Genomic DNA, 16,081 nt, shown 5'->3' with positions numbered 1-16,081 from the left:
TCATCTACCTGCGATTTTTGGTTGCAACAGAGTACGTTAATTATCCGGAATGTTGACAAACACGCAAGAAGATTCCCTCAGCATCCTTTCGCTGCCCTGCAGTTATATCAAACGCTGACCCTTTCAGGTGTAGGGGGTGAAAAGTGAGTACCGGCCAATTTACTGTAACATCCTATGAATGATACGATATCGAAATGGGTCAACCGGTGAGATCCCTTCGCTGTTCTCTAAGGCATAACAATCAACATACCGTAAGGGTGTACCACGGAAAGTGGGGTCCAGCCTGTCCTCCGGCGCAAGCCCCAAACATTACTCACATAACATGAACCATACTGTATACACACGCAACCCTTCTCATCATCTTTCTGCTCTTGTAACGGCTACATATACTTCCCTCGATAGACGGTAACTACCTGCACCACCCTCCGTAATGGACACGAGATATAAACCTATTACAGCTTTGTCCGTTGAAGATCGTAGAATCATCTTGCGACATTGAAATGAGACAGCCGGTGAAATCCCTTCGCTGTTCTCTAAGTCAAAACAATCAGCATACCGCAAGGGTGTACCACGGAATAGCGGGGACCAACCTGCCCTCCGTCACAAGGCCCAAACATTACTCACATAACATGAACCATACTGTATACAACCGCAACCCTTTTCATCATCTTTCTTCTCTTCTAATATCTACATATACTTTCCTCGATAGACGGCAACTACCTACACCATCCTCCGTAACGGACACGAGATATAAACCTATTGCAGCATTGGATGCTGAAGATCGTGGACTCATCTTGCGACATCGAAATGAGAACCAGGAGAGATCACTTTTAGCATACCATGAGGGCGTGCGACCACACTATACACACTGATAAACCTCTTTGCCATCTTGCTTTCTTATAATATCTATGTATATCAACTCGGTCACTTATGATGTCTGCGTATTCTACCCCTTGATAAATTGCATCTGTTTTACTCCCCTCGTGAAAACGGAAACGAGATATAAACAATGGCATGTGTTTAATACAGTCTGGTAGGGATCCCCTGCATGATCCGAGACATTAAAATCCTGTTAACTCTTTTCAGTTGCGTTACCAAGAGCATTTAGCAGGGGCGGGGGAATCACACCCTTTATGATCAACCCAGACGCGAGGGTGTGTCAGTCTTGCGACAACTACAAAAGAATCCTCACGTGAACTATGGCTACATCAAAATCTTCTGCACCAATGGGAAACGCGAATAAAATTCATAAAACCTTCACGAGGGCTTTAAAGAAGTCTGAGAAAAATCTTGTGCTGTCGACAACATACGGTCTGAATAATTCCTTTACGAAGAAAATAGTCATCGGACTCGGGTTACGGTTCGACGATCAGTTTGAGCCGGTCATCAAACTAGTCAACAACTCATCTGGGGGTGTGGGATTGTCACCTTCGTCCTGGTCGAGGCTGGCGGATGAGCTGGACAACATTACTGAATACCTTGACATAGAAGGATACACCGATGCACAATGGTACTTCAATCGAATTGAGCTTGGTAACTGCAATGTCGAATTGTCAACGGCACTTGGCGAGCGAGCCATCAGATTCGAAGTACCTACTGATGCCGAAGTGACTGATCCAGAGGAAAAGGAAACATTCACCACAGGCACCGGAACCCAGGACGAGAACTTCCAGTCACCCGCGAAACGCCAGAAACCGTATCAACCCACCATAGTCATGCAGAAATCCACCTTCAACGGTTCGAAAGCTATATTTGTGTGTGTCGACGAACGGTTGCAGAGGCTTCAACGTTTATGCCATTCGGTGAACGAGTGTAAGAAATTATACGTCGCGTACATAGCAGAGAAAGTGAATCTGACACCCCATAAGGAACCGAGTCTTCATCGTATTAGGCAAATAGCGGAGAAGGAGTACGGCGCTGCACTGGAACACATCAGATCAACAGTGAGCCCTGCCTTTGCGGAGAATTACCTCAGTATTGTCCTCCTTGAAATAACGCGTCTGTTTCCATCATACCTCACTGTTGAAATCAAGCAAGTCATCGAAACCGATGACAAAGTCTTGGCCGACCTTTAAACAAATTATTTCGTCGCTACCAACAAACATCGGGATAACCCCGTGGAGACTTTTTTCCAATGACGACCGAGGGCAGCGTACAACTCACAATAAATCGGAAAGAAATGGCAGGCAATGTCAGTGTTACCCTAAGAATTTTTTCGTACGAAGAGGCGTGGATCAACGCTGTTACCCACCGCCAAGCGAACGCTGATGTTGTAACTGAGTCATTGTATGCGTCCGAAGAACAACCTTATCCGTGGCTGATACTGACATTACTGGTGACTGCTATAATTATTATAGGTATAGTGGTAATGTGGGGCGCCATAACCATGACGAATAAAAATATCTTGCTCCTGCAACAAGCAAACGTTTAGTGATAACTCTTATATTATTTGTATATGTATCACCTGAATAAACCTGCATTTATTTGTATCCGTAATGTCTGAATAAATCTGTAATAAGTTTAATTTGTATACGCTGTCGTGTCGTCTTTGTTTCCATTTTCTTATCCATCCGCATCCTTGTATAAGTATATATATATATATATATATATATCTAAGTACGACTATAGTTTAACATTAGAAAAGCATGTCTACATTTTCCAAGTATAAGCAAGCCTTAATGTAAATACTGACAGGGTAAGGTCAGTGACACAAACAACCGCCGCGAAGAACAGGGATGGAAGAAGAACGAGTCTCAACAGCACCCCGAAAATCGCTTCCGGTCAAGGGGGTAGCGGCGGAAACGGGTTGACGTGCCATAGAAGCTTCAAGACGAAAATCGCTCCTAGGCGAGGGGCTGGCGTCAGAGAGGGGCGGGAAGGGGGTTTGTTGTGACGCCCCAAAGTGCCCTCATACTACTGACATTTGTTACTGATATTTCACGCATGCCGATAATCCATGCGTGCAATGTCGGTGAACAATTATTGGCATGCGTGAAGGGTCGGTAACAAATGGCGCCAAAATAATATTTTGGTATTGCTCGTGATCGAAAACCAGATCAGCGGCCATTTCGTCAATTCACCATCAAATCTCATGGGACTGGGCTCAAAATGTGTGTTTTATCACCGCCGAGTGGCATCATACGGGATATTTCGATCCATTCAGTGCAACTGTGGAAATTCGCCCAATTTCTGTGGGTGGTAACCAATCTGTAAATTTTTTTTTTTTTATTTTGAAAAATTAAAAAGACGCTCCACTTTTTGCAAAAATAAGGCCTTCACTCTGATCGCTCGAGCGGTATAGAAGTTTTACATCTCCGCGTTTTCGAGGTGTACAACGCGTCTCCATAAACACCTCAAGTCCCTGTTCTTTCACGGTCGCCAAATGTTATCTTATGAGGGCAAAAGCTGATTCCAGACACTTTTCGATTCGAATACAAGAGAAATCTTCATTGTGAATGCCGCCTTGCTCGAGAGTATTACATGAGACTGAAGAAGCGTCCCCTTTGCTTCGAATGACATCAAGTGTGTGCAGATATCGCCACTTCAATTACCTCCTTCTTCCTACAGATAACGCTACCTGTCTCTAACGCAACACTGTGGCTGTCAACAACGAGCTTCACTCGAAGTGCTGTGCAGTACCGACTCCCTCACTGTTTTTCGCATAAACACTTTAACACATGATTATAAATAACTAGGGCTCGATTAATTAGTCAAATCAGATCTGCTCCTATACATATTGTGGTGGCGCATCGCGGATCGTACTTCGGTCTTCCTGTTTGTCGAAATCCAATATTTTATCAACTTCCTGTATTTGATACTCGGAGCTACAAGTCCCAGCATCGTGGATCGTACTTCGGTCTTTCTGCCTGTCTCCGACTTGTGGTTGAGAGTTAACGTAGAATCCTTGCTCATTTAATTCATTTTCAACTCTTGTCGTTGGCGACGCATCGCGGATTGTCCTCCGGTCCTTCTGCCTGTCAAGATCGGTTAAATTTGCTTATAACATTTTGGAATTGAATAATTTTTTTCATTGGAAAACTATCGTGGATCGTACTTCGGCTAGTCGGAATAAAGTTACGACCGCAATAGTTTGTAAACATGAGATATAATTGGACGATCATACGAACTTACTTGAAATGAAGTTTGATCGTATTTATATTACAGATTTCGTCCGAATAGATCACATGATAGTTGCACTCATTGCTCGGTCTTGTTACAGTTTGTTAAAGAAACAATTAACAAATAAAAGAATTTCAGCGAACCATCCTGTTTGAATTGGCATCTCGATCCTTATTATCCCTAATGCAAGCAAATTTAATAAATCGCAATAATTCTGGGAAATGAACTTGTCAGTGGGTTACGGGAGGGTGTGATCTATTCGGACGAGACGTTCAATATAATCACGATTGAACTTCATTTCAGGTGAGTTAGTTTGACCGTCCAATTATATATCGTCTTATCGTTCTCTACATCACATGGTAAATGTTTAGAGATAGTTGCGATTGGACATTTTTCATTTATCTCAAGGATGAATTTTACCCTCAAGGTCAACAAAGAGAAATCAAGTTACTGACTCAGAACAGCTGGTAACAGCAATTTTAACATCATATTAGGCACCCTCTCAAATAGATCGGACAAAAACCAAATCATCAGACAACGGTCTATCATAGAATGGCATAAAAACATTTGAATTCTCAGACCACCCTGCGGTCTGTCGTATTACCTCTGAAGTAACTCCTTCTCTATACGCTGTTGAGGTTGCAGCGTGTCAAGTACCGTGTGCGGAATTCAGTCTGTAGAGGAACATCGCACGAAGAGAATGGTGCTTGGGGATTGCTGAATCCTCACGTGAACTATGGCTACATCAAAATCTTCTGCACCAATGGAAAACGCGAGTAAAATTTATAAAACCTTCACGAGGGCTCTAAAGAAGCCTGAGAAAAATCTTGTGCTGTCGACAACATACGGTCTGAATAATTCCTTTACGATTGCTGAAAACTGTGACCGTTCGCACGGGATCGTGGCAATAAAGGAGCATGGCACGAAACACGCAGTCTTCTTTATCCGCTGATACCTTCCTTAAATATTTATATTTTTGAAACTGTAACCACAGTATTCAATAGTCGAAATCTCAATAAAAAATTTGTCAAAGGAAAATTCATGAATGTTGCTTCAGCTCTTCACAAATACCATTCGAATTTCATCCCATTTTCGGCAATTTTGCTGCTTTTTTCTCTCAAATTAACGAGTCGTGTCAAGTGTCTCTCTCTCTGTTTCCCTAAATTAATAATTACCTCTCCACAATACTGAATAATCCGAGGCGTAACGAAAAGACCAACAAAGAGATTAGGTACCCCTGATATCGTGGATCGGGTTCCCGTTTCCCGTAGTGAAAGTTTACGACGTCCGAATTAACGTCGTTTTTGATTTCTAATCGAATAGGCTTTGGTTGTTGAGATATTGCGATTCGAAAATTTGAGATTTTTTGGCTGACTGGGGCCGTTTTGGTTCGCTCGTGAAGTGCGTTAAGCGTGGATATTCAAACCAAGAGCAAGCGTCGCTGACACCGTAAGACGACGGACTCAGAACGCTGAAGGCTCATGGTTCGCGTCTACGTACGGTTTTGCCCATTTTTTTTTAATTCATTTTGCATATTTTTTTAATCTCTTATAGAACTGCATACGCAAGTCAGTAGTGTTTATAGGGACTTGCTATTGTTTCATAGAAAAATCAGGTTACATATTCCAGGGAACTTTATGTTACAGAAAATCCTGCAGGATTTCTCATAACACATACATACCTGGAATATTGCATACCCTGACCCACCTGCAGGATTTTCTATAAAACATAAATATATGAAATATATACCCTGATTTTTCTGTGAAGCAACGAGAAGTGCGTATAAACACAACTGACTTACGCATGCAAAGTCTTATGAAAGATTGAAAAAAGATATAGAAAATGAGTTGGAAAAAAAACTCCCGCAAACGTGAACCGTGAACCTTCAGCGTTCTGTCGTCTTATCGTGTCAGCTACGCCAGCTCCTGGTTTGAACGTCAACGCCTCACGGACTTCACGCGTGAGCCGAAACGGCCGCCACTGTCCCGATAAATCTCAAATTTTCATATCGGGATATCTCAGCAACCAAGGCCTCTTTAATCAAAAATCGAAAACGGTGTTAATTCGGAGGTTGTGAACTTTTATCAAGAGAAACGGAAAACCGAGCCGCGCCGTCAGAGGTCTATAATCTCCTTGCAAATGAAGTAAGGTTCGATTCAAAATTAGTGCAGAGGCCTCGCACCCTCCTAATATAATTACGATAGGACCATCGGATCGAGGATCATCGCGGGTGCTAAGTTCTTGTAATTATTGGATCATGAGTAATACGTTTTTCGGTTTAGCGATCACATAGAAAAATGAAGGTTACGACACATCTGGAAATTATTGCGATATTAAACAAGAAAAACTTTATTGTAAAGAAATACTGCCTTCGGAAACTTAGAAAAACTATTCAAGTGTTTCCTTTTCTTTGTTTGCTGAGACCAACTATTGTAATTTCATTCCCGAGAAAATTGCGGAAAAACATTCAAGGGGTATGTGGTAATATGGCACAGCATTTAACAGAGCTCCGTTATATGCCTACGTCAAGTTTCCAAACGTTAACAAACTGACTGGTACCAAAATATTCTAAGATCTTACATCAGGTTTCTGAACAATTTGTCAGCATTGATAAACAAAATGACTCTTATTGTTCCAGTGACGAAATTAACCCCGGCCAAAGTTACTCCGGTTGAGGAGATCCAGCCAAAGCAAGAAACGTCACCGGTCGAGTTGCCTAAACCGTGAGTTGATTTACTATGTCACATATAATTTATTGTCCGATCACCTGAAAATTTCTGTCAGAATAGTTGATTAGCGATAGTCAATTGTTGATAACCAGTAACACTTTTTTTTAAATATGATGCTCTTACTTGACAAATTATTATATTCCACCAATCAACTGACTAATTGAAAGTGCATTTTGAAATGATTCCAGGTGTTGTACAATAAGTTGAAATATTCTTTTTTTTTGTCGGAATCAATATATGTCGGGTTTGTCAAATGGTAAATTGACTTGAGCAGGAAAAGTCACTCGATACGTAGAATTCAGATAGTTTCAGTAATTTTTTTAGCTATATGTATTTGTTGTGTTAGTGCTTCGAAAAATATGTTCAACTCAAACAAATCGCAGAAACGTTTATTCAAATATAGTCACTGTTACGCGCTCAGTCCCTCTTCAAACTTACATCTCATTTTTTGTCCCTCTTATCTATAAACCTCTTTATTTCACTAGACTATACAGTCTCTCGTACATCCTGTCCACACCTGACTATCTCCTCTTGTTCCCAGAACCCTGATCATGCACTCTGCTTTCTGCACTCATTTCCGCTTCGCGCTGCTAATCTACACACTTCTGATCTACCTTCCAAACTGATCGGTTCGCCTCGACTCTTAAACGCTGTTTACAACACATTCGTTAAGCCTGTGGTGTTCGCGGGGGGACACTCCGGTGACCCTCAATTTGCCGTTGACCTTGACTTTTAATGTCATTTGAAAGTCAAATCGGATTTTTTTAATCAGAACCTCTATTTTTGACTTCGGATTCAGAAAGAGTGCAAAACTTTACGTTCATATGAGTACTTCAGGCTCTTCTTTGGTATAACTTTCAGAGGTTATTTCAAGGACAAAATATTTGAAATTACGAAAATTTTGAAGATTTTGAAGATTATCAGTGTTAAGTAGTGTTGTAGCAATGCTGGTTCTGAATTGAATCACGTTGATGCGTGTGCGTGCGAGTTTTGTTAGCGTTAGTGTGTTCGTGTGTCAACCCCTGCTGTACGAAACGAAACTCAAACATCAACCGCATGGCATTCGTTTTTTTTGTCGAAAGTCGGGAGCGTTGTCAACCACGTGACATTCTTATTAAAAAAACTGCTTAGTCCGAAGTCCCAAGTGATATCAACCACGTGACATTCTTTCTCCCCACCAAGTTTCAAATGCATGTGGTGGAGATGTTATAGAAATCAAAACTAAAAACTTCGTTGTCAGTCGAATGCTGTTCTTATTGCAAATGAAAAGTGTCATGCAACAACAACATGGATTTAAAAGGGGACAAGACCTGTTCGTCAAAACTATTGAGGATGTGAAACATCTGCTGAAAATCAGATCTGAACTGAATCAACTCGTAAGCGAATTTGAGTAAATACTGCGACGTTACTTTCTGGCCTCGTCCTTTCACGCCACAACGATTATTGAAATGCAAAAAAAACGAATTAATATATTTACAAGGGATGAGAATATTCGATAAATAACACACATAAATTAAGGGAGGTGTGTTCGCACATGAACACTACGTTTATTTCACGTTAATTTGAGAGAAGGTAAAGAGGAAATTGGTGAACCGTAGATTAATCGAAATCATTGAAAATAACAATCATTCACTCACTCTCCCACTCCAGTTAGAATACGCCTAACATGTTTGAATCACCAAGAATGACTTCTTGCTGTTCAATGAAGCTCAATTAAAGAAATGACTCGATTTTGTAGAATGATTCTAAGTTACAGCACAAAGATTGATATTATATAATGTATAGTGACAAAATTTGACCATGTGAGTTTAATGAAGCGATTAATGAATCATTGTAGCACAGGCACCTACTATTCGTTCATTTGTTAACTTAGCTTGGATCTTCCAGATGAAATGGGTTGCTCGATGGCTCCACAGATGTTCAGGTGCTGGTGAATTCGTGAAGGAATCAATAATTGACCGTCACCAGTAATTGATTCTGATGTCTTTGTGGATCCAGTCTTGATAATAAATTCAAATTTTAAGGCCAAGAGACATGGGTGTCTACCATTTTACACCTTATGGATTTCTCGAACACGTACAATCCTGGATTTCTCGAAATCAAACGAGGTCGCACGACTGGAGATATTTCTCCCGTTCGAAAAGCATTCGGACCTTAAAGTCTATTTTGAGTACGAAGTCAGAGGAATTCGTCAAGTTGAGACAAAATTTGGTAATGGAATAGTTGTGGAATTGGAAGATTCGTTTACGGTTTTCTTACAGAATCGACTGTTGAAAGCCCTTCAAAAAGATCTGTTCCAGAAAATGTTGGCAGCAATTCATGAATATTTGAGAAACGCAAAAAGCTTTATTCAGAATTTTTTCTAGGTTACAGCTGAAATAATTTTATAACTTCAGTACAATAATTTTATTCGACAGTATCGTAACCAGAATGATATTTTCGCCAGGAATGTGGGATCGTTCTTGTAGATGCTTCGGCGCAGTAGCATAAATCGCTCACCGTCGCCATCCGTACACCATGATAATTCAGTAAACAATTTTGGAGTAACACGAAGTTTTGTACCGCACAGTTTGCGTTGGGTATTGTGTGCTTGTCACATCGTGCATGCACAGCCTAAGTTTTTTAAATGGTTTAAAGCGATAGACCTTTGCCCGGCAGATAGATAATTTGAACTTTGGGGATAATTTTAAGCAACCAATTCCGTTTTTCTTCTCCTTTCACATACACCCTGCGAGCTTTGCACAGTTCGTATTCAGTTGTCCATTCCACTTTCTCGAGTGGTATAGTTTCATGGCTCCAAGGTGAACCGTAAAAATTACGTAGCAACCGTGAATGTTGGCTTGTGTATTTGAAGTGTTGACAATCCCATTCGGAAGGTGGCTTAAAAAGAAACGTGACGCTTCCAAGTGGATCAAAATAACAGCCAATTTTTTTAATGTGAAGGTGTTGTCGCAAGGTCTACGGAAGCCTTGTAAGTCAACCGTAAGCACAATCTTTGAACTGTGGAAAAGAGGTAGTAAGAGTTGGTCAGCTTTTATACCAACTTCTTTATCCAACCACTGAGCGGGTTGTATTCAACAATGCGATCGTGAACAATCAAGCAGTACGCCAACGTTTCAGCGGAAAAGTTGGCTCTAGCTTCAAATTCAAGACGAATGTCGACAGGCCCGTACTTCAAGAATTCGGTTTATTTTGAACAGTCAATAACGAATGAGGGGCCATTCTGAAAAAATGCACTCTTTGTCAGCAACGGCTCGGAGTTCTTATCGTAGTGGGTAGCTTAGAAGTTCGCGTACATCTCTAACAGGAGTGCGTACAGATCACGACTCATGTTCAGGTTCAGGTTATCGTACGGATAAGATTGTGAGTTTAAAAACAGCTTGACGTCCGTGACATTGCAGTGACCAAAATCTTGCCGATCTGGTTCTTGCAACTTGTTTGTAAAGTGAAATTACGTATTGAGGTTTTCCAAGCTGAGTGGAATTTTTACGGTCCAAACGTGTTTCGACGGACTGGGAAGTGAAGGATATTCCTACAATTCCCAACTGCGAAAGCTCATCGAAATAGGTGGGTCTTTCTCAATGAAATTCAGCAGGTCAACTTTTTTCTGATCCGCGAGTTTCAAATACGGTATGAGACATTACACTGTATTGATCACAATTTTGTATTTCTCCTCTTGACTCTGCTCGATTGCGTTTACATCAGTTTACATTCTGGCTAAAATTGACTCGTGTGCGGCATTGACAACGATCTTGCGGTAGTCTTCAGCGAAACCCAGTATCATGCTATACGGTATCAATACGTCGAAATTACCCTTTATATCGGTAATTTTTTTTTTCTTGCACGTCAAGTCATCCTGCATTTTCCATCAGCCAACTCTAACCAGAGTTTGGAGAAGCATTACTCTTCATCAAACTTGTAAAGCCAGTATTTTTGCTTCTATCGATTCCAATCGCATGAATTCAATAGCGAATTCCTTCAAATAAATAACAGATGGCGTTGCTTACGAGCTGCGTGTTTACAGTCGTTCTTTCATCAGATTTGACGAGTCGTCAGTGGATATGTACTAAACTTTCATCGAGTAAAATGCATAAATCCTGATGCCGAACGGTGATTCGAATTGCATCGCTGTTGTTCAAAGTTGACGAGGTGTAAGATTTGAGAGCGTGAATTTCGTATTGCGCAATGGATTCGTCAAAGACAACCGGTGTTTGAATGTTTAAGATTTCTTCTTTCATGTTGCGTGACAGACGATAACACAGTAAAATCGGATTCGCATTTTCCCTGATTTCCTCTTCCAAAAGGTGTCAGTTTTAAGCCGAGTACCATCAGGTACTCCAAGTACTGAGCTCTTAACGGTTCGAGAATCGATTGTTGATTGACTTGATCGGAACATGCCGATTTGCTGATGAAGCTACTTTTTGGCTGTCTGCTATAAACGATACTTATCGTTTATTGCGATTTAATGTATAGTTTGACCGTTATAACTTTACCAGGAAAATTAACCAAGTCTCCGTCTTGATCCACAAATCGAAGCTAAACGTGATCTATGGTTGTGAAGGTCGTGATCGGAAGGTAAACGACGTGCGATGGTACTTTCACGATCCTATATCCTGGTGGGTCGCTTGTGAAAAACTCGTGAATAGTGTGTACTCCAAGTCCGTTGACGTAAGCACCCGTTGTAATGCTGTACTTAACTCGCAACGCGTTTACCTTCAGTATAGTTACAGGCATGTCTGATTCGTTGGTTCTATCAGCTCCTAAGACACGCGGTGTGAATCCCCAAAGTTGAGCAATGGAATCGGTTGGTTCAAAGTTTAGAATTTGGTTGCATGTGATTGCGCTGCCTAATGTGTTATTATTGGGCTTATTGCTAAGCCTAATGTTTATATTTCTTAGCACGTTTTGAAGATACTTTTCCATCTCTACGATCCCGTAGCTGCCGGTAGATATGGTGATCCCTATATCAGCCACGTGAATTTCATTGTGATCATCGTCAACGATGGGCATTAAATTGAAGGTTAACGATTCTACTAAACCAAGAGCATAATTTTCATCACAAGCAAGTACAATCGGTGGTAAATATTGCGTCGCAAGAATCGAAGAGGTTCCCGAAATTGTTAACGTTAGTGAATCAACGATGGCAGTGAGCGAAAGACTGGCTGTGTTGGATTAGGCACCATACTCACACAGATCGAAATTTCAGATACAAATGTCCGCATTCAAACGTAACATAATCCTGGTACTTTTTATGATTGTATTCAACGCTACAAAGCCGAGATATTTTATAGGGTCCGTGGGTGGTTAAGGGTTACCGAAAATGTCAAAGTGATCGATGTTATGGTCACGTTTCTTGTACGCAACCCGGTGTGTTTCTGGACCCTCTTCGTCGTCAAGGTTGGACATTTCGTTTCGCATAAAAGCACTGCGGAAATACAGAATCTTAAATTTTTTTTCATATTTCAACAAATCCAAATCAGTTAACGCTTAACGTGGTAGCTTCGCATCTAGTTTTTTGGGAGCTAAAAACTGAGAGCTGTTTCATTTGGTTTTAAATGAAGTACTTCACCCAACGCGACAGCTTTTATAGTTTTGTTGCGTCGTTTGCTCTCATCCAGTTCTCGTTCAGTAGTGCTCGCATCTTATATAACTTTTGCTATACCTGCCGCGCCGCAAGCTAACGTGCCTGTGGCACTCAGTTCACCGGAAATAGGATTCAGATATCGTTGAAATCCACCAACTTCTGAAGGTACAGGTAGAACGCGTGGTGTTCGCACTTTACATTTACCACCTGCTTTTGTAACAGCGTTTTCAGCTTCCCTGAGGATAGACTCCATAGCTAGTTTTGCATCGTTTCTCGCAATCATGGATCGTTTTGTAGCATTTATAATTTTTCCCAAGGTTTCGATTTTCGGTTTTCGAATTTCCGGTGCAAGTTTTGATTTCACTTTCATTGTATTAGCTGCCGCCCAAGCCGCTCCCTTCTGACTCAAATTGGCGTCTGGCATGGAAACCCGTTTCCAAGCATTTCCAGCCAACACCCCGTCAGCCGCGTCTCTAGTTTTGAGATTTTCCTGATTCTGCGAGTAGGCTATGTCGTGGTTCTTGAAAGCTGCGTCAAGAGGATTGATTTCTGCATCATATCGCGTGAGTCTCTGTCAACTTTGCATCAGGTCTACAGTACTGATAACTATGTACGTGCAATTCGACCAGGAGGCTGTTGATGATTTTATTCATCAGACCTTCGCCGCGATGTTGCCGTCTGCTGCTTCGTTTATTTCGATTTCAAATACTTTCTCTATAACTCCGAAAGTATTGCGACATGGAGATTTGGATTGTTTTCATTTGTCAATTTATTTCCCGAGAGAAAAAACGTGATGCCCCCCCACCCCCCACCCCCCTCTTGCCCCCTCTTTCTCAGTCTGTGAGTATAAACACACGTCTTACTCATCGCTCCACGTACGAATAAGAATACTCTCTGCTTTTAAATGCTTTCAGGCGTTTTTTGTTACAGTAGAGGCAAGTGCAATTACTCCTCCTTCGACTAATTAATAAATTTTCATCCGAAGTGAGGCCTAAACATCTTTTTTTCGCTGTTATGTGGGACACTTTTTTCGAGGTGTACATAACCTCAAACCTTCTCTGGCGCACGACGTGACATCGGGTGGCAGCTGCGGCTACCTAGCCACCAGCTCTGCAATAGCTACCATGGAGACGGAGAACGCTAGTAGTGGGAATAGCGCTGATAAGCGTCGCCGTGATCGCTACGCCCATGACGTTAATCTCGACTGCGCTGCTTCTTGTTCGTCGTCTGCCAGCGGACCGGTTCTGACAGCTGATGAAGTGAGAAATATGATGGCTGAGTTGAGCGAGGATCGGAAACTTCTCCTGGAATGGCTTACAAGTGAAAGAGAGTCGGATCGTAAGAAAAACCTGCGCAATGTGGTGAACAATATATGTGACTCTATGATGTTGTTGAGTAGTGCGTATCTAAGTAAAATCAGTGTCGATAATGCCGTCGGGTCTTGCGCGGGAACGCTCATTCGAGCCTGCAATAACATTCAGAAATCGTCTGTGTCGTTGTCTAATATACTAGAATCGCGTGCTGTTGCGAGTAGTTGCTCCTTTGCTCAAGCAGTAAATAGTATTACCCGCGCTTCTTTTAGTGATATTGCGATGCGCGGTGGCAGTTTCGCTGATGCTGCCAAGCGGCTGAGCGCCTCAAGTGCAAGTAAGGTTTTTGTTGATCGTGGCAAGCCTCTTAACGTGGAAATATCGAAGCGCGTCGTGATTGGTCCTAAAGAAGGATGCGAAGGTAACTTCGATACACCTGAAGCTGTTAATGCCAAAGTTCTTGAGGTTATCAATCCCCGCGAAGTTCAGTTGAAAGCCAATCGCGTGTTCTTTACTACGGAAAAGTCTGTCGTTATCAATGCGGTTTCCATTGACGAAGTTAAACTCGCCGAGAAACTTGCGTCGTGTGATGTTGGCCTTGAGGTGAAGCCTTCGTCTAAGCTCAATCCTCGTATTATCGACAGAAGAGTGCAGATCGGTTTTAGCAAAGAGCACATCAAAGACTGCATTATTAGCCAAAACTTGCCTAACGCCCGTCCCGAAGACGTAAAGTCGTGTATTTGTATCCGGTGGAAGAGAAAGCTTTTCACTCTGTAGTGATTAAGGTTACTGCAGAACAACGTCGTTTGCTTCTTACCAGTGGTCGTCTTTTTAGATGTTTACTCCTGCTACTTGAGCGATCATCCCACTGTATTGCAGTGCTATAATTGCTTTAGATTCGGTCATCTCGCTAAAGATTGCAAAAACCCCGCAAAGTGCGGACATAGCGCCGGTGGTCACAAATCTGACACGTGTCGGAATAAAGCTACTCTTCGTTGCCACACTTGCCAAACCAGCAATAGCAGGCTGGTCAATGGCACGGCCCGCGCAGCCTTCGACAAGGCTAGGTGTCCAATTCTGAGAAACAAGCTACAGCAGAAAGTACAAGTCATCGATTATGGTTCTTAATAACAGTGCATCGAGTCTTGAAGTTGCCCACGCCAATGCCCAGTCTGTTGCTGCGCACTTCTTAGAATTGAAAAATTCCGTTGTAAATAACTGCATCCACATTCTAGCTGTCAGCGAAACCTGGTTTCAACCTACATCTGCCCTTAAGGACGTAGCTATTCCTAACTTTAAGTTGTATCGCAATGAAAGGCGTGGCAAGAAGTGTGGCGATGTCTGTTTTTATATCCACGGTGACATTTGCTGCAGACCGTTGGCCGCTTCCAACTATGGCGATCGCTATATTCCAAGACCAAAATTTCTGTTAGTGGAAGTTAAAATCGCCGTGAGCAAAATTCTCTGTGTTGTCGTGCACAATCCGCCCATAGCCGGATTCTGGTCTGAGGTCGACGATGCCATTGCGAACTGTTTCTCCGGGTTCGATAGTATGATTCTCTTTGGCGATCTTAACATCGACTAGCGTTTCACGTCCACACCTCGCGATATTTTACAGTCATCCTTTGCGATTGTTGGTCTCTAGGTTTTACCGGTCGGAACTACGCACCACCCTCCAGGCGACACCCACTCCATGATCGACTATATGTGCGTGAGTGATTTGAGTGCTATCACACAATACTGGCAAGTCAACCTTCCAAATATGTCTTGGCATGATGCCCTTGTCGCTGACCTATCCTACTAAGTCAATGTGTCTTCGAATAAGCCCATCGCTTTTCGCTCGCGCCGCTTCTTCAACCATGGCGAGTTTGTAGCCGACCTCGAACAGCTTGATTGGTCAGTTATTCTTCTCGAACCATCTGTGCATCGCAAAGTCGAGTTATTTTCATCTCTTATAACTACCGATTACGATCGACATGCGCCCTTCATTACCGTGGTTCCTAAACGTGAAAAACCCCCCTGGTTGACCGCTGAAGTTGTGGCACTCATGAATTCAAGGGATAAAGCCTATCGAGACTTCCTAAGTCATAATCGCAGTCTTGAATATCGTCAAATATACAATAGACTTCGCAACCGTACCAAAATTGCTATCCGAAACGCTAAGTTTCACTACTATCGAGATGAATTCGAATCATGCACCGACTCTCGATCCCTTTGGAATACAGTTAACGACCTTGGCGCGAAGAATCCTGCACCGTCGCTTGACTCTCTACCGGTCCACCCCGACGAGCTCAACCGATACTTCATAGGCAACTTTTCTTCGAACCCTGAAAAACGTT

The 16,081-nt window shown here is 42.2% G+C and overlaps 1 protein-coding gene across 1 annotated transcript in view; it reads left to right on the top strand.

Moving 5' to 3' along the window:
* The window catches only part of LOC124414954, a 256,017-nt gene that overhangs the window by 94,276 nt on the left and 145,660 nt on the right, over positions 1-16,081 (top strand). Inside the window, exon 2 of the mRNA XM_046896145.1 lies at positions 6,758-6,842. Coding sequence (XP_046752101.1) covers positions 6,758-6,842 — 85 coding nt within the window. The remainder of the gene's footprint in view (positions 1-6,757; positions 6,843-16,081) is intronic.

The sequence above is a fragment of the Diprion similis genome, chromosome 14 (assembly GCF_021155765.1).
Source record: "Diprion similis isolate iyDipSimi1 chromosome 14, iyDipSimi1.1, whole genome shotgun sequence".
NCBI lineage: Eukaryota > Metazoa > Arthropoda > Insecta > Hymenoptera > Diprionidae > Diprion > Diprion similis.
This window is presented reverse-complemented; position numbering and strand designations above follow the sequence as displayed.